Here is a 19,213-nt window from a genome sequence, read left to right as displayed (position 1 = left end):
TACAAAAGCTTTTGTGCCTTCCACCCGGAGTTGGTTTCAAGGTGAATGAGAATCTTTTAAAATATTAAAGAAACATTTTTTTTATTTTTTATTGATAGATATGCCTTGAAAGTATGAGCTTTATTGCGTAAATATGAGCCTTGAAATAAATACAATTTTTATTATAAAATACAATTAACAAATATGAGAAAATGAAGAACATATTTGGGATTGTTGGCATGGATGTGATCATGGCCCCAGGTGCAGAAGCTGGATACCTTTGGGAGAAGATCAATCTGGAAAAGAGTATAGGATGTGAGGGGGGGAGAGGGCTTTTCTTCTGGAGATCAATTTAACAGAAGCATTTGATATGTTGGCTATATGCACGCAAGTAATTTAGTCCAAACTCCTTTTGGGTTTGTTAATGTCTTCTCTTTTGTTGAGAATTAATGAGGCATTTCTTTGGTGAAGACAAAGGAGGACCGGCACCGTTTCTTTGAAAATGAAAATGAACCAAAAGATTGATGGAATATCAGGGCTATATTTAAAATAAACAAATAAATCACATGGACTTCTGAAGGAATTTGGCATGAAAGCTAAATGCGATCACCTTGCTTGTTCCAATTTTTCAAAATTTATGTGATCATGCTATATATATATATATATATAAGTGGACACTCTCCATTCGAGCGAAGTGGGCCCCTTTCAAGAATTACGGGCCTCTGAGCATTGTGATAACATATGTTTTTGTGCCTCCATGAGTTTAGTTAAAACATGTTGAAGAAAAAACGGTTTAAAGGGGTTTAATTAAAAGTGATTTTAATAATAAAATAACTAAAAAAAACATATAGTAATTTTACAGTTTTTGAATTAAAATATTATAAATTGAATTATTAATGTCTTATAAAATTAAGAATCCCTTATTAAAGTCTTACATACTATAATCAATTTCATCTCGTACATAATTCTTTTAAAAAAATCTATGGTATCCAATAACAGTTTTAAAAATTAATTTCTTTTATATCATCTTATTATTTTTTTGCAATCATCCCATTTACTTTTTAGTTGTCTTACATACTTTTTAGTTGTGATATAAAATTAATTTACTTTTATATCATCTCCCTCCAATTCATTTGTAAGTTTACATATGTTTTACAACCTCAATGGACCGTATGTTTTAGATTCCTTATAGTGTGTGTGTGAGTGTGTGTGTATTGTTTAGGTGCAAATAATTATATATAGGAAGGACTTTTCTTCTCTTGTCTTTTTGATTTACAGCCTCAATGGACCGTATGCTTGATGGGATTTCCATTATAGAATGTTAATTTGTTTTGATAAAGCAAAAATCCAAAGTAGTGGTAACTAGTGAATTAAAGGAGAAGGGAAGCACAGCATGAGCATAGTGAAAATCAAAGCTTCCAACTTTAAGGACAAAAAAAACCACGTGAGAGGACAAGGAGAGGAAGCACCTTGCCGCTGCCACAAATAGCAAACGCAATTGTCTGTGTGTAAAGAAAGGGACAGTCTTTGTATTGTTCAAAGACTTTGGTCTGCTCTGCATTTGTTGTCTTAAATTAAAATTTGCTTAGACCCAAAGATCGTCTACTTCTACACCCTTTCCTCTTCCCTGTCCCAAAAGTCCAAGCCACCAGTCTTTCAATTCTGGATAACCAACTAAAAACTTACCCATTTCTCCACATTCTCTCTCTCTTTCTTTTAGAACCCATTTTCATTCATAGCCATTGAAACTAAAAACTGATTCTTTTCATTGGTCCATTCCCAGTATTTAAGTTCTACTTGTTATCTATAATTATTTATCGAGTTATTGGCTCTAGTAAATTTAAGTAAGAAAAACATATCTTACTGGCCGACAGCAGATGGATTCTAATGCAGGATCACTCGCCATAGGCAGCAAATGTTGCAACATTAATTATTTAACTGGTTTTCCAAATATACATTTTCACACATAGCTGACATGGTTATTTGTATGTTAAAAGATTATCATCCTTTTAGCAAATATTCTCCTGACAATTGATGGAGTACCTGTTTGGTGAAGCCATGGCAAAATCTATGAAGCCAACAGTACGGTTGACATACCTGAGGACTCTACCGCCGGAAACCGGTGTATGGACCAACACAAGCAGAATCAAAAGCAATGTCTATTGGACCAACAGAAGTAGATGGAAGTCGGAGTGTACTCGCATGCCGAAGTGGGTTGGCGAGAGATACTCCATTGGAAGGAAGCAGGAAACAAAAAGATGAGACCAAGAGAAAAATAGACAGCATGGTTTGCATTTTAGAATCGTTTGGAGACACGGTAAGGTGACAACACCAATAACATGAACATGTGTTTATAGGAACAATGGGGAGCTCTTGGATGTTTACCTACTTTACCAAGAAGCTAGCTAGCTAGCTAGCGGAAGGTGCTAAAGAAAATTAGGCAGGAACTACACAGTTTACACTCCAATTTCCATTACACTTGAATTGCTGATTATTTAATGCATCTGGCCTCGTTCGTCGTTACATTCCTACCCTGAGCTCCTGTCCAAAATAGAGAACCCAAAATGAGCTCATCTTTGTATCTATAGCTGCTATACATAAAAAGCATGCCAACAATGAAAACCTCCTTTCCCCTTAATATTTCCGTACATGGAAATTTTTAGCGCAGAGCAAAAATTTTAGTGCCGAACCAATCAAAATGGAAGGCTCCACTTATGCCACGGTGAGATAGAATTTATCTCGCTAGACCAGGATAGGGATCTGATCATTCAAGTAAAACGAAACTCAGTTCTGACGGGCTTCTGTATTTCTTCTTTGGTAGCACTTTAAGTCGCCCTCATTACCGAACCATCTTCCGCGATTAAGAATGCTCGAACCATTATCACCGACCATGCTTTCCTTCTTAAAAGCGGAATCCTCAACCGAGGACTCGTTGATTTTGCCATTACAGGGTTCACATTCAAGATGATATGGCTGGTTAACCTGACAAGAAACATGCTAAGGAATCTTGTATAAAATGTATAAAAAGTGAAGGTTACGTTCCACAAATTAAGACATGATAGAAGATGACATGGCTCTCCGTTTCAAGTACCATAACTTACCGCAACTACTTGATGAACAGGCCTTTTGATTACATCACTGATATTGCTTGCAGCAACACTGTTGACAATAGCGACAGTCAGCACTCAAGAACATAACAAGAAAACGGATATAGAAATTCTAAGCACAAAATGAAAAAAAAAAATCATGTTGAATTTTTTAAGCCAATTAAATATGGGGTATTGCATACTCTACTCAGACAAAACAGGAGTTGCCTTTATGTGGTGATCAAAATGTGAATTCCATCTTATTTATAACCTCTAGAAATAAGCAATAGCCATCTCCCCTCAGCATGCGCACCCCGCAGTCCTCTCTTTCCTCCTCATGAATGATTCATTGCTTTCCGTGGCTGCTAATTACATGGTAGATTCCTTCTTGCTGCTTGACATGACATAAACCCCCTAGGTTGGTGCTAATAATTAAAGCAATTACACATCAAATGTGTGCAAGCAGACAGACCCATTAAACTAGAACCCTGCTAGAAACAAGGATTTAATACATAGGACTTAGTGACTAGAACATGTAAGAGCTCTCAGATGTTCCTACTTAAGAGGGGTCTGATGGTGTGTATCAGCTGTTGTCTCCCTCCTATTCTTCATAATTTAATCTAACAGAAATTCAGCCATTCCACTTGAACTTGATGGGTGGTATGGTGCTTACTAGATCAAGTGCATATCATATATATAGTGGAGAAGGACATTGGAACACGAGATAGAAACACAGAAACATCAGCCCAGCATTACCAGTACTTCACCTTGAGTCATTTTCTTTTTCCTTAATCCTCCCTCTACCTTGTTCTAATCAGGTCTACAGGGCAGATGAACACTAGATATCTTGCAAAAGAAACACGTGCCATCCTACATAAATCTCAAACTGATCTTTTGAGCAGCTAGCGTGACACTGCCAAGTAGAAGGAAGTCTCTAAGAATTCATTTGCCAGCGCCTTGTCCTTTCTACAAGCATAAAAGCGAGCATAAAGTAACTGGAAATCTACAAAACAAATTTTATCCGACCATTTTAATTATCACCCTCCGGTAATTCTAAGCAAATTTTATACAAATTAATTACTCAGATTCTCAAATAAAGGCAACTTCCTGGACGGCACTTTTCTAACCTAGCCCCGTATCTGGTAACTAAAAACGTTACTTTTCCCCAAAAATAAAGCATTTTAAGCCCTTGTGTTTTGCTGTTTCCTAGATTATTTCCTTTCTTTTTCCATTTTTTAATAGAGGAAGTAAGAGACTGGACATACTCCATTGGTCCTTGTTCCATGGTTCCACCATCCTCATTTTGATCTGTTTTAAGTACTTCAGGGACAGGACTAGAGTCATTGGCATCAATGCATTCACCACTTCCATAAACATCATCAAGAAGTGTAGGTTGGATTTCTGCATTACAGAATACAAGAACATGTGTGATGATTGATATACAAATATTCTTTTTCACTTGTCCTCAAACAGAGTAAGCGGGCGATATTCAACCAACCTTTCAATGGGCTTGATTGTGCAGAAGGCAACTTCATTAATAGTTTCTGGCATATGACGGTATCCTGAAAATCTAAGAAAGTGTAATCTACAAACTGCAATCTCTCAGAGTCTGTCATCTTTGAAAATCCGAACGAACCAGTCCATGTGTTTAGGACACCAGGAACAGCAGGCAAAACCAGTCTCTGGACTCCTAATTCCATGAGCTTCTGAAGGGGAAAAAAACAGAACAGCACTGACAAATTTGGCCAAAATATATCCACTTGTAGCAGCATAGTAGAAAAGAGATCGCTATGCTTAGGACTTGTGTCATCCTTGATAAATAAATGCATTCCTCTCTCAAGTCAAGAAATGACATCAACGTGTAAGGAGAAAAAAAACTCCTCAGAAAGCTATTCCTAATTTCCACGACAACGTAAAACTTGGCATTATTTTCATTTTTTCGATGGCATTCAATGAGCGCTTTGAAAAGTATAATGATAAGCCGCCTCATTCGGTAGATTAACACGATGCCTATCACAGCCACTTGATGTATTGCAATTATTAAAGTTTCGAGTGAAGGAAAGCATTACAGGGGTTGCAAGCCAAATCTTCAGAAACCCCAAGGAAATTGGGATAAATGAACATAAAAAAAGAAAGCTGGATTACAGACAGGCACGGTGGATTACCTTTTCGAGCACATCCATTAGTATGTGACACATTCCAAGTTGCCGAAATTGGAATCTTGTGCCAACAAGTGGTATTTCTGCTACTTTGTCTCCATGAATCCTTGAACAAGAAACTATCATTGTGAGATAACCATTATCTCACAAAACATAAAGGCAAGGCTGCTCAGCAACTATTTCTAATCCCATACAGACTACCATTGTGTGAATAAAGAGATTCTATGAAGTCACCTTACAGTAGCCACACTAACTAACTCGTCATTCTTCTCCAAAAGTATGGTGTAGAACCCTTGAAAGTTCAAACGGTTAAGTTCTGACCTGCAAAGTCAAATACAGAAACATTAACCATGCCTGACATCTAGTATGGAGAGAATCAAATTCAAACTAAGAACATAAAATTATGTCAAAATCAAGAATAATTGTCAATCCCCATAGTCATAACAACTGACACCTTACAAGAAGACAGTCCAAAGATGATAACCTGCCTGCCATCAATAATAATAACAACTCATCCTTACTGTTACAAGGTAATTATAACTCAATAATCTATAAATTAGAATGTACCAAGAAAGTCCAGTGACTAATCAACACATTTCATAAAACATGATGAAAGATAAAGTAACTAAATAAGTAGAAAACTGGAAATAATTAGGAATAGTATGAAGAGCAAATTATTATGGGGGTGGGGATTGTTTCAGACTGCTATGGCTGCATCATTTTTAGTGAGGTGGAAATAGTGCGAATCCAAACATTTTTCTAAACATTCTTTTTGAAACCATCTTTTGCCTCTGCTCTTGCTTGTTTCTGAAAACTTACACCTTTTCTGCACTTGTTATAGAAAAACGCATTGGCAGCCAATTAAAATATGCTCAATATGGATTTTGTCGTGATTCGAGATACAAAAAACAAAGACAAAATCAAGAGCCTCTTGGTTCAGTACTAATATAAGATCCAGAATAATTAGATTTTGGTTGTGCAAATTTTAAAATACCACTTTAAGTATGCTCTATGAATAAAATATACCAAATACCATGTAACAGAAAAAACAAAGTGGTTAGGATAATTTGTCTTAAATAATAAAATCTCACCCATTACTAAAAATAACATCTTTCATAAGATCCCTCCCGGTGCGAGGTTCCTCAATGGGCTCGAAACATTCATGCACCACATCAAGTGCTATTTTGAGCTTGCTGTAGGTCTCAACCAGGGTCTCATCATCAAAAGCATCAAGTTTATGCTGATCAGACTGCATATACTTGAATAACGTCCAAGTAAGATTGTCCACACCCACTGGAATTGGTTTTCCTAGAAGCTTTTGAAGGCCCAAAAATATCTACAACAGGGACACCATCATAACAGTAAAATCAAAGTGTGGCAACCTCCATGACATTCCAAGAAGAATATTCATTGAACATATATTTTTGTGGCAGGTATAAGCTACTGGCACCATGCATTATAAGATGGTCTACAGTGAAATTTTATTTATTTATTTATTTTTTTTGGGGGGGGGGGGGGGTGGGGGGCGCGGGGATAATAGCCTACGAAGATTTAATTCTTACTTATCTTTGCAACTCATATACTAATTGAATATTGTCAGTCAATTGATCCTCATACACATAAAAAAAACAATATCATCGAGTGTAACCAATCAAGCTGACTAAATTATATAATAGCACAACATTGAATCTCTTAATAGAAAAAAACTTGAAGTTTCACTTGGATCATATAAATCACATCATAAGGTCTCTAAGAATCTGAAAAAAGAGCCATCCCCCTTAAAACTTGTGCATATGGTCTCTACTCAATCAAAGAGGTGAAGGAGGTGTAGCCAAGCTAAGAAAACAAGGGAAGGGAGGAATGAGTGTAAAGTAAATCGCATTATATCTATTACAAGTTCTGTTATGTTTCTATTGGGGGTAGAATGTGGGGAATTTGATCAAGTGCTGGTTATGCCTAAGGCTCTAAAGCTTCTGACTGTGTAGTGTCATCCTTCCCCAAGCAACAATATAACCATTTTTTTCACGTTTTTACTTCAGGCCTATCATCCAAGGATTTAGCACCTAAAATGATCTTAGTTGATAGGGCAGGTGTAGGTAATCCACTGAATCTTCAGCTTCATCTAAAATGGAATCAAAACCAGCTAATATGCAAAACATATACGATTGATTTGCCGGTATTTTTAGCAACGGTATTAAACATAAATGCAAGCAAGCATGCCAAGGAAAAGGAATGAGATACATGGATTCAGAAGCCATTAGCATTAATTCTGCCTTGTGAGTTTCAAGAAAACCAATAACAAGGCTACGATGCAAGTGTCAACAATAATATGACATGTTGAATGGATGAGAACAAGTTAAGCAAATAATTCTGATTGTGTTTTTCAAGAGCTCATCATTAATAGCCAAATACATGCAAATTTAGCTTGATTGTGCACAACAAGAATAGGAAGAGAAAGTGAGTTTGAAGTACCACTTCACACTTTTTGCTGCAAAACGAATTTTCTTTAGGATGATCCTTCCATTTATCTGTCCAGCTGTTACTCAGACACATAATATGATCTGCATCAGATAGAGAGAGGGCATATTAGAGACATTTCAAACACGCCCCTCCATTTGTTATCAGCTTTAGCTGCAAGCAGATAAAATTAATCTACATTGGTGCTCGCATTGAGTGCAATTAAGAACGCCATCGATAAAATCCTTGGTGTCTTTTTTCAATTTGTTTTGGCCACAAATTTTACAGCAGCATGATGGGCAGAACCAGTCTCCATCCGGAACATCCTATAGAAGCATGAAAGAGAAGATAAAAAACGGCACTAAAGTTTAGGCTCGCATGAGAAGTCAAATATCTCAATAATAAAATCATATTAGAATTTCTAAATGAACTGAAGAGCAAACACATAACTCACCTTCATGCCCAGACATCTTTTATGGAATGAGGAGGGACAGTGATCACATAAAATTAATTCACCACCATAGTGACAAACAGAGCATACATGATCATTACCATCTCGATCCCAACTTCCCTTCAAACTATCAGGTGTTTCTGCCTTGTGATTACTCATCTCCTTGTCACGCATCATTTGTATCTGGCATTCTAGCAGAGACCTCCCATCATCCAGAAAGATGCTGGCAGCTGGCTTGCAGTATTTGCTAGCACCTAACCTGCAAGATTTGATGCCAGCATGAAGTTCAAAGCCACTAAGGGTGTAAACCTTCCCACAACAGCTGCACTTGATCCCATCACGAGCTATGCGCCCTTCCACTGTTGGATTTCTATCCTTTTGGCTACCGTAATGTACTTTTGTCCTTGGCAACACGATATCATTGTCTATCAACAAAGACAACACAGTTCGAGGATTATGATGTGATGGGTCAGGAGCTACCACATGCTGCACTCTTTTGCTTGATCGTAGCACACGGACCCACTTAGTATGTTTCTTATCATTTCGTGATCCAATCAAACCTCTAGATGTTATCCCGCTTCTTGACTTTGGGCGGCTTGTGTTTTGAGCATCTGAATGGGTTTCAACATGTAAACTATCCTTTCTTTTCCTTCGAGCCTTTCTAGTGGTTAGAACATTTATTTCGTGAAGGTCATGATGTTTTTTGGACAGTGAAAAGCAAGAAGACTCTTTAGAACAGTTTTTTTGCTTCTGAAACTCCGTTTTACAAATTGCAGAAGGTATTTTTTCACAAGAAAACTGTCCCTCGACTGTTTTACTGTCATTTTCCATTTCCATATCTCTAGAAGTATCAGTGCATGTTCCTTTATCAAAGATGTGTTCGATGGCTTGTCGTAGTGACCAGTATGTCTTCCCCATAGGAGATCGATGGTAAAATTCACGCCTCCCATTAAATGTTTTATAGCCAAACACCCATCCTAGGGCTGCGAGGTGCTTCCTAGCTCTTAGTGACATATCAGCTTTCTTAATCTTTCCCCTGAATCTCGTCCCGGATCCATGTTTAGACCAGAGATTAGACCATTCCACAATTGCTTCGGGACAATATTCAGGTTTATAAACAACTGCTTCAGAATTAGAAGAACTCACCACTTGAGAGCAACAATAAGGATCCCGATCCTCTTGTTGCTCAATAAGAGAAGATGAATCACCATGAGAAGTATGCAAACTGTTCTGCTTACCTTCAGAGGTTGGAGAAAGGATCCCTCTGTCAGCTCCACAAAAATCTAGACAAACCTGCCGAAGAGAATGGTACAGCTTCCCGTCAGGTGAGGTGTAACGCAGTCTACTTGTGCCTTTATCTTTCATGGATTCAATTTTCCACCTCTGATGTAAAAGATGCTTCCTCACATCTTTGATTAGAGTACCCGTGGGCTTTTTGTTACCCATCTTTGCGTATTTGATAATGGCATCTGGGCAAAATTCAGGTCCAGGAACTATGTCTGAGCCAGCACATAGCCAACTGCTTTGAATGCATGCTGAACCCGAAGATGACCCATTGATTTTATTGGAATTGGAGTTAGAAAAACCTTCATCACTGGTTATAGAACTGACAGCAGGAATTCCATCCAGGTTAGAAGGTAAGGCAAACAAAGCCCGAGGCTTCATACACACAATTGCATCATCTTCACAAGAAAATTTTGGCACGACCCTGTCAAGAGTTGATTCAACAGTAGGACAACTAGGATACAACAGCAGACAATCATTTAGCGAGTTCTCGACTGGTATCATGGCGTGAGTCTTAACCAGATCTTCTTTCCGATTCATGTTAACATCATTAACAGGTTTAGCGATCGGCTGCTGTGCAGCGTCTGGAATGCCTATCACCTGGAAAAGATGATTCACCACGACTTTAAGATTATCATCAATTGCCCCTAAAACCAACTTTCTCCACAAAGCTTTCACGGTAGAAGTCCACCCTCCAAGCTTCTCAAAACTCTCTTTCTCTCGCAAGTCATACCAAAGTTGTTTTATGGAAACGGGAATATATTGTTTTTGTTCGTATTCCTCAATCAACACAAGAAACAACCATGTCCCACGTTGCCGCCAAGTCTCATCAACTTCATTCCAATCCTGAGTAACCCTTAGTTTATTGACACTTGCCATAATTTCGTCGCCCAAATCAGGGAAAAATATCCTCCTCTCCTCTGAACCATCGTCGTGATCAAAAATCACACCTTCCCACCAAGCCTCCTGGTAATGCACATCCACACACATTCCGTAAGGAAAACCATATTTACCAAACTGAAACGGTGGTGGTGCTGGCCTGATGAGGCCACGGTTGTTACACCGGTCTTCATTGGCACAATCAGTGTCATCAACGGGAAGTGAGACGCAAACTTGATCAACAAGATAGTCAGACTCGTCATCATTAAGAATATGATCGTATTTAACTTCATATTTTAAGTCCAGGCCTCGCCTACGACATGCAATGACAGTTCCCGGGTGCCATGATCCCTGAAATCCATCTTCCTCACTCCTTACCTATAAAATCTCAAAATTAAACATACAAATACATTATCCAAGGTGAAAAAAAAATACAGATATGAAAAACATTAAATTGTCAAAAATAAGTAAAAACTGCTCAATAAGTCATTACCAAAATTTACAAATAAAAAAAAAAACACCAGTAGAGAAAATTTCCATATAATAACAGGGTAATAACTTGAGAAGAACACTAAGAAAAAACCATTACATTACGGTATCCCATTTGACTAAAAATTTGGTAGTCTCTAAAGAACCCCTAATCAACCCTTGCATGTCTGGAAAAACAAAACATATTGAAAGCATTGATGAACAATAACACCGACATATACCAATAAAAAACCCAATGCAGCACCCATCAAAGCGAAAGCCACCTTAAAACTTGACATTAAATTCAAGAATCAATAAACAATACAAGAAAAACCATAAAAAAAAATAGTCAATCAAAAACAGGCTAAAGGGTGTCAAAACCCCGCAAAAAACCCTTCAAAAAAGGAGTTATTATTTTACCTCTACTTTCTCATTAACAGAAAGCTTTATTTCGTTTCTTTTGCGTTTCCTCATTCTCACAGATTGTTGTTTCTCCAAGTCCAGTGCCATTGAAACAAAATTTTGATGGAAAGTAAAGACTTTGAAAGTTTTTTGTTTTTTTTGGTAAGGCCGTCACAGATGAGAGAAGGGTCCTTGAAAAGGCAGAGAGCTTTTATATGGTTGCCTTGGGCTTGCTTACTCCCTCAACCCTCAAGCCTCAGCCTCAGTCGGTAAATTTTTCCTATTCTTTCTCTCCAAGCAACAAAACTAATCTCTCTCTCCCTCTGTAAAAGTGGTCTGGTTTGTTGGCATTTAATATTTTGATTTATTAAGATTTATTATGTGTGTGAAGAATATTATTTAATTTCTATGGCACGTTTACAGTTTCTAACTTTCTATATGTGGTTAGGGTTTAAACTTTAAAGAAAGGAAAAGAACGTATAAGGGCCCACAGTATTGTACGGTGTAGTACATTGTTAGCAATTGGTTAACGGGTCTATTGGTCTACAACAGTCCTCAAGATTTTGTGTGGACCCTTCCCTTTTTTATTTTTTTATTTTTATGCTTCTGATGCTTGTGATGTGATAATCATGAGTAGGGACAGCAAGGTTGCATGAGTGATTCCATGCACCAGGGATTTGATGGGTGCAATGAGAACACGATTGAGTGTAAACCACTCGAAAATTTCTCTTCTTTCTAATTGGTTTCGAACTTTCGATAACTAATTAGTGGTCTTCCATTGCTTGTGTAAGGAAATACTAAAAATGTTTTCACTCGTTCAAACTCGCATATCCACACTCAGTGGGTTTCGAGTTGATGTAAACTGTACTTTCTGCTAGTGAGATTGGGTTATTTTTTAAAACCTTTTTTATTTAAAATTATATTAAAATAATATTTTTAATTTATTTTTTAAAAATTATTTTTAATATTAAAGTATCAGAATGATTTGAAAATACAAATAAATATTTATTTTAAATAAAAATTCTTTTAACTTTTTTAAAAATAATTTTAAAACACAAAAATAAATATTACCTTACATTCGGATGGAAGATGAATTTGGCATGTAGAAACTCCACTTTTGTGCTTATAATTTATCTTTGATGATCATAAATATAAAATTGTATGCTTTTGTGTTTTCCTGAACTTTGTAACTTCATTTCAGTTATAGCAGTTTGATTTCTTGTATTACGAGACGAGCTTCTTCTTCTTTTTCCTCAACGTAAAAAAATAATGTGAATGTTGTTAATGGTTATTCTAACCATCAAATAAGGTTTTAACTACTGGTTGAAAAGTTCACACATATCTTTAATAAAATAAATTAAGAGTTACGCTAATTAATAAATGATATCAATTTATTCATTCCAATTAAAAATTGAGTTGGGAATAGAAGATAAAAATATTAATCACCGTAAATATTATTTTTTATTTAAAATTGAAATTGGATCTTAAAATGTTAATTTGTTTGAATTTTATAAAATCTAGCAATAACTTGACATTAAAATTTATTCTTGACATCACAAAAGTTTTATATAAAATCAACTGAAATAAAACACCAAATACAATCACAAAATTTAATGTGAAATGATTAATTTAAAAATAAAAATAAAAATTATAAATAACTATTGGAATCCACATCGGTTTCTATCTTTTTTTTATGTTATACATTTATTATTTTTTTAATATTATATTGCTTCATTTATTCATGATTTCAAACATTATTTTATTATTTACCAAATGTTAATTTACAAATAACTATAGTTTTTTTAACGAGAAACAAAAGTACCTAGTAAAACAAAAGGCTAATAAAGAAAATTAAGATTGTTCACTGTTTAATATTTTTCAGTTTTTTTAATATATTAATACCAAAAAATCTATAAAAAAGTATTTAATATATTTTTAAATAAAAAATACTTTTAAAAACATATTATCCCACAACATCAAATAGAAAATAGCGTGTTTGCTGACCAAGGATCAAAAAGTTAAACTTAGAAGTTGAGTTGAAGTTGATGTGAACGCAGAGTTGATAAAACGTAACAATGACAACTCTCTACGTACTGTTTTTCTCGTGCCTAAGCTACCTGCTAGTGCCAGAGTCATAATTACTTCCTCCTGCACTGCTATAGCATGGTAATTTTACTAGTTGAGAGTTTAATTCATGGCTAGGTCCATGTGTCCACGTCATATCTCTTCTCATGAATTGTTTGTATTTTACTATTGTATAAAGAATATAAATAGGATTGGTATAGATGGAATAAAAATATATAGATGGATATATAAATCTCTAGTAGCTTTTGAAAACACATATAATAATAACTTTAGTAATTAATAGAACTATTTTTACTGCAGTAACTGCACCTTTTACTACATGTAACACTGATCGATGATCACAACAAACAGCAACAATGGAGGCTCGAGGAAATCTTTCAGGGGGGCAACTAGGTTCCACTGCAAGCTAAAAAGAACCAATTTTTTTTTGGTTGGATCGGGACTTGCAACTGGCACGGCTTTGTTTATTTACTAGATTAGGCCCGTGCTAGTCGTGGATCCACATTTGTTTTTTTTTATTAATTACGATGTTTTTTTTGGTGTGAATCAGGGTATTCCAGGCTTTGTCCAGACTAATCCCCGTCCCGGGTGGCAAGGGCTTCCCAAGAGACCGGCTGCAGACAAAGAAAGGGGTCGAACCGCAGACCTCGTAAGCGACGAGAGCGCGCCTAACTGCCCCGCCAGGACCTCCTGGGTTATAAATTACGATGTTTAAGTCACTGCAAACGAGTTTTGAAGAAATAAAAATAAATTGATAATTTATACATCTAATAAGTGATTTTATTTTTATTATACGATAAAAAAATAAAAAAATATAAAATTTTATTTTAATTTTTATTGTTGTTTTTTCTAAATTCTTTTAAATAATTAAAATTATATATATTTTTTATTTTATTCTTCAACATTCAATTGAGAATTGAATTTTATGCTTTTTTTTATATTAGATGTTTCGAGTCTAATGACTCGAGTCACAATTTTTTTTTACTGTTTTTTAAATCATTTTGAATAATTAAAATTATTTTTTTAATTTAATCCTTCAAAAAAATTGAATTTTTTTCCATGTTTGGTGTTTCGAGTCTAATGACTCGGATCATAATTTTTTTTAATAAAATAAAAAGAGTTTTATAATTATATTTATTTTTTTATCGAGTTATTCAAATTTTATGATCCAGACCACCGATTTAGCGAAATATCTCAAGTTGACTCAACACTGATTGTCAGGATTGTAAGTTTGTCCTGACATGTTTTTATATTATTTTTTTAATCTCATTTTGACACCTATATTTTAAAAAAAATAATAATCTAACACCGTGGCAAAGCACGGGTAACTAGACTAGTTGTAAACTATTAATTATAAGATATTTCATTAATTTCATTTTAATTTACTTTTTAACTAATTAAGTAAAATTTTCAGGAATATTTTAATTTCAATATAAATAGTTAGTTTTTGAACAATCTGGAAAGATGAAATTAATATAAAATTCGAAATAGGAACACTGCACTGGGATTTTCTTGGCCGTAAAAGCAAAATAATAATAACAATAAATCAAAACAAAATATATCATTCAGCCCAAATTTGCTCCAAAAGCCCGAAAAGAAAAAAAGTTATGTAGGCCCACGTACAGGTACAAGAACGAGTCCATATCAATATCAAAAGTCAAAACCCTCTCCCTCTGCCTGGACGTTTTTTTTTGCGCTAACTCAAAACCTTAAAATTGCAGTGAATTAATAAAAAATAAAGATCACGGTTCGAGTACTGTAAATTTTTAGGATCATTGGTCGTTTAGTCTCTAGACTCTCTACTGTTCTCCTTCTATTTCCTACTTTAGTTCAAACCTCCTAGGAACATCCTTTCCATTAAAATACAAACGTCAAGAAGCACAAAAGTCGAGTTAAACGGGTTAAACTCCCCCACTCTTCGAATAAACTTCACGTTAGTGTTAGTGTTTGTGTTCCGGAAAATAATTTTTAAAAAATCAGCTTTCAAACTTTTCTGTATTTGTTTATTATTAAAAAAGTTGGCCAATGAAAAATACTTTCCAGTCAAAAAAAAATTTGGCTTGGTTTTCAGGAAAATATTTTCCTTTTATTTTAGACGGAAAACATTTTCTGCAAATTGTGAAAAATTTAGAAATATCATATTATTTACTGATTATATCAAATTTGATCCTCAAACTTTTGATTGCTATATGTATTTTGTTTTGAATATTTATTTTTTAATTTCTTCTCTTAAAATTTAATTTGTATATTAATTTTGGTTCTTATTTTTATAATTGTTATTTGATTTTTCCTTATCATTTTTTTATTGAAATTTTTATCTATCAAATTTGGTCCTTATTCTTTTGATTGTTACTTATTTTATTTGAAATAATTTATGAAATGTTAGTTATTATTATTTTTATTTCTTCATCTTTTTTATTTTTTAGATTTGATCTCTATTATTTTGATTATTATTTATTTTATTTGAGATAATTTATGAAATTATATATTTTTTCAATTTCATTCTCATTCAACTTTTTAATTTGTAAGATTTGTTTCTTATTATTTTAATAAATTTAGAAAAATAAAACATTAATAAGTTATTTTCCGGCTCATTTTTCATGACATAACCAAACACTGAAAAGTGTTTACCAATTTATTTTTCATTACACTACCAAACATTGAAAAATAATTTACTTTTCTGGAATTCACTTTAAAAAAAAAACTATTTTCCAGTAAATAAATAGGTCTAAATATCAATCCTCTTTCCAACACTTCAGCTGTATCAAAGTGTAACAATTCAGCGGGGTCAATTTTTTTTTTCCTTTGAAATTTCTTTTCAAAAATTTCAAGTGCTTTATTTACTGTCAAGCATGGGATCCTTTTGCATTCCATCTCGACGAATGGCTGAAGAAACTCACAGATAGTCAATTAATCTTAAATATATCAAGAAAATATAAAAAAAAAACTCTAGCCTCTCTTGTGGGAAAAGCTGCCAAGGATTGTTGGTTTCATGTATATATTCTTATCTATTCCATAGCTGAAGCGCAGGCCCATATAAGTTGTTTCAATTTTTCAGAACCCTTCTTTCTAAAACAAACATATACTCTGCATGTCGTTTTTTCGTAACACAAACGACGTGTCGTCTTTCTTTAGCGAAAAATAAAAAGTAAATACTGCTTTCAAAAGATGATGTGCCCTCCCTTTTAATCGCGCTCGCTGTTAATGCTGAAGCTGAAATAATGGCCAACACCAATCCCTCACAGCTCCTTCCGTCAGGTCAGCTCTATTTTTGTTTCTTCTTTACGAGTTTTGCACTCTTTTTTAATTTTCTTGAAAAAATCATTAGTAACAAAAGTGATTTTGGATTTTTTTTCTTTTCTTAAAAAACAGAGCTCATAGACAGGTGCATAGGGTCGAAAATATGGGTCATAATGAAAGGAGACAAGGAGCTTGTTGGTACTCTCAGGGGTTTTGACGTCTATGTCAACATGGTCCTTGAAGACGTTACTGAATAGTAAGTCATAATGAACTCTCTTTCTCTGTTTTTCCTTTCTTTCCCTTTTCTTTTAGGGTTTTAATAAATAAATGCAAAACTCCACTTTTTGTTGAAATGTGAAGGTTTTTTTTCACTCAATGTTTCTTTGCTCTGGTAATTTTGGTGTTTAATGTCATGGCTTCTTTTTTTTTTTTTTTACAATGATAATGATCGGCAAGAATTTTGGGTATCTTGAATAAATTACTGCCTTTCATAAGGACAGGTTCTTGGATTACGGTCTTTGCGATTGCTGGCATCATTGTCTTTGATTGCTATACTGAGCTGTATTTGTATGTGACTGGTGTAAGGCTTGGTTGTAAAATTTTACTGTGCTTTTATTTTTTCCAAATTGAAGTAAAATTGTAATCATGGTGGTCAGTGATGATATGAAGGAATTGATGTTATACTTCGGTAATGCTTACTGCTTGATGCTGATCGAGTGATGGAGTCTTATGGTTGGTCTGTGCGTTGTGGCTGCACATTTTGTCTGCGACTTCTCTTTCTTGCAAGCCATTAGCGAGTGACTTTGCATGGAGATTAGAGTACTTTCCATCCCATATATTCACTAAAACATCATCTTATGTGATACATTGCTGAAAGACTGCTTGTTTTTGAATTTGCTTTAATCTGCTTCTTTATCAATGTTGTAGTGAAATTACAGCTGAAGGGCGACGCATAACCAAGCTTGATCAGATATTGCTGAATGGAAATAACATTGCCATTGTAAGTATGATTGCCTGTGGCTTATTTTAATTCTAGTCCAAGCCCATTAAATTACAGCTGTGTTCAGCGTTCCAGTATTTGGGATTTCTTTTTACTTGTGTCTTGTGATTTTATTGGTGAGTTACCCTTGCTCTCTCGAGATCCTGGAAAAAGGACACAATGTGAATTGGAGAGGTCTAGATTGTGTTTTACTTTGTTGAAATTTGTAGTTCTCTAGATGTGTGGATTTTCTAATTTTAGTTTGCAATACAGCTCGTTCCTGGTGGTTCCCCTGATCCAGAATGAAAGCACGGGGATGCTTGCATAACTTATTTTTCCTTTTGATGTAACTGTGGCAGATAACTTCTTCGTTTTATTGAGAAGTTCATTTGTTAAGAATTCCACTTCCATCTTTCTGCTTTCCTGCAGAAATGTAGCTGAAATATTATGGTTGTAAATGATTTTCTTTGTCTAATGAACCGTATTATTGGGGGATTTGCTCTTGTCTTTTCTTTTCTTCTCTAGTTGTTTGATTGTTTAAGATTAATTCAACTCTAAATATAGATATACTACTAGGACCTAGAATGGTTCAGATATGGCATGAGATACGGTGAGCCAAGGGAAATGAGAAATAGGTTGAATACTTGAGGCTGAACTCTGCAGCCCCTACTCTGGTGGATATATAGAGAACATGGTTATTTAAATCCATTGATTGCGATGCCATGATTTTAAGCTATCAGCTTGTTAATGTCAGTGACATTATTACGAGTAAGCTACCATGTAAGCATCCATGATGTGGAATGATAATTGCTAATATTTCCTTTCATTTGTGATGATATATTCGTATATTCCTCTGTTTTTCTTTGGAGTTATTAAATGAATGGTTATCTTGTTTTCATACATTGTGAGGCCAAGATGACCTGATAGCAGCACGCCCAGCTAATCGGGTGAAAGGAAACCAACTAGAGAGTCCTGAATAGTGAGATTTGGCTAACATCCTCATCCCATTCTGTAAGCCGCCCCCAGCCTTTTCGTTTGGAAATCGGAATGGGCCAGAATCCCTTGTCATTTATTGTACAGTAAATGGTATTATTTGGTTCAAGGATGATAATAAGCGTTGGAATTTCAGAATACAATTTACTTTATCTTCTTTGGTAATTCGAAGACTTATAAATCTTGTTTCTAAATCAAAACCAAAGGCAATCTCGGTTCTACGAGGAAATCTTGTTTCGAACAAGAACCAGAGTATGATGCGACATGCACCTAAAGCCCAGTAATAAAACGAGGCTGTATAGATGTTAACTAGATGTTATGCCCGCGCGATGCCACGGATTTGTTGTATGCTTGTGTGTTGTCATGGATTTATAGAAAAAATAAAAAAATATATATAGAGAAAAACTATTGCAATCCACAATGTTTTCAAGAAAAAAACTACAAAGCTAAATTTTTAACCAGCTTGATATTAAAAAAATAAAATCAACAAAGAAAATTTTGAAAAAAATCATAACAAAAAAAGTGAAAGGAAAAAAAACTATACAGGGAAACACTGTAGCAATCTATAGTGTTTCATGAGAAAATCTACAGTTGTAATTCTTAACGAGCTCAATATTAAAAATAATAAAATTGATAAAGATAATTTTTAAAAAAATCATAACAAAAAAAAATCATGTGGGGGGACACTGTAGCAATTTACAATGTTTTTTTAAAAAAACTATGAAGCTAAATTCTCAACCAGCTCAATATG

General features: G+C 34.7%; 2 protein-coding genes across 4 annotated transcripts; one reads left to right on the top strand and one right to left on the bottom strand.

Moving 5' to 3' along the window:
• Nucleotides 1-2,267: 2,267 nt before the first annotated feature.
• Nucleotides 2,268-11,273, bottom strand: LOC18102063 (uncharacterized). Its single transcript, XM_052455825.1, has 11 exons — nt 11,184-11,273; nt 8,136-10,673; nt 7,881-8,007; nt 7,697-7,785; nt 6,316-6,560; nt 5,459-5,545; nt 5,231-5,330; nt 4,564-4,771; nt 4,331-4,466; nt 3,081-3,138; nt 2,268-2,961 (listed from the first exon to the last, which is right to left on the bottom strand). The coding sequence occupies exons 1-11, from the start codon at nt 11,271-11,273 to the stop codon at nt 2,764-2,766; spliced, it is 3,876 nt and encodes a 1,291-aa protein (XP_052311785.1). The 3' UTR covers nt 2,268-2,763.
• A 5,072-nt stretch (nt 11,274-16,345) lies between these two features.
• On the top strand, nt 16,346-18,614 carry LOC7454862 (sm-like protein LSM5). 3 transcript variants are annotated; one of them, XM_024608471.2, is made up of 4 exons: nt 16,346-16,508; nt 16,623-16,746; nt 17,418-17,490; nt 18,046-18,614. In XM_024608471.2, the coding sequence occupies exons 1-4, from the start codon at nt 16,472-16,474 to the stop codon at nt 18,115-18,117; spliced, it is 306 nt and encodes a 101-aa protein (XP_024464239.1). In that variant the 5' UTR covers nt 16,346-16,471; the 3' UTR covers nt 18,118-18,614. The 3 variants fall into 3 exon arrangements, with proteins under 3 accessions (XP_024464239.1, XP_052311542.1, XP_002313247.1); XM_052455582.1 differs by having other exon boundaries at nt 18,034-18,614; XM_002313211.4 differs by lacking the exon at nt 18,046-18,614 and adding an exon at nt 17,743-17,972.
• The last annotated feature ends 599 nt before the right edge of the window (nt 18,615-19,213 follow it).

Source organism: Populus trichocarpa, chromosome 9 (assembly GCF_000002775.5).
Source record: "Populus trichocarpa isolate Nisqually-1 chromosome 9, P.trichocarpa_v4.1, whole genome shotgun sequence".
Lineage (NCBI taxonomy): Eukaryota > Viridiplantae > Streptophyta > Magnoliopsida > Malpighiales > Salicaceae > Populus > Populus trichocarpa.
The sequence above is the reverse complement of the archived record's forward strand: the minus strand, read 5'-3'. Positions and strand labels throughout refer to the sequence as shown.

Excerpts from the sequence above, each read along its gene's own strand:
- LOC18102063 (XM_052455825.1), bottom strand. The coding sequence starts at position 11,273 with ATGGCACTGGACTTGGAGAAACAACAATCTGTGAGAATGAGGAAACGC. Across the intron at positions 8,008-8,135 it reads AAAGATGTCTGGGCATGAAG|GATGTTCCGGATGGAGACTG; the intron begins GTGAGTTATGTG and ends ATGCTTCTATAG. Across the intron at positions 5,331-5,458 it reads GTTAGTGTGGCTACTGTAAG|GATTCATGGAGACAAAGTAG; the intron begins GTGACTTCATAG and ends TTCTTGTTCAAG.
- LOC7454862 (XM_024608471.2), top strand. The coding sequence starts at position 16,472 with ATGGCCAACACCAATCCCTCACAGCTCCTTCCGTCAG. Across the intron at positions 16,509-16,622 it reads CTCACAGCTCCTTCCGTCAG|AGCTCATAGACAGGTGCATA; the intron begins GTCAGCTCTATT and ends CTTAAAAAACAG. Across the intron at positions 17,491-18,045 it reads ATGGAAATAACATTGCCATT|GACCTAGAATGGTTCAGATA; the intron begins GTAAGTATGATT and ends ATATACTACTAG.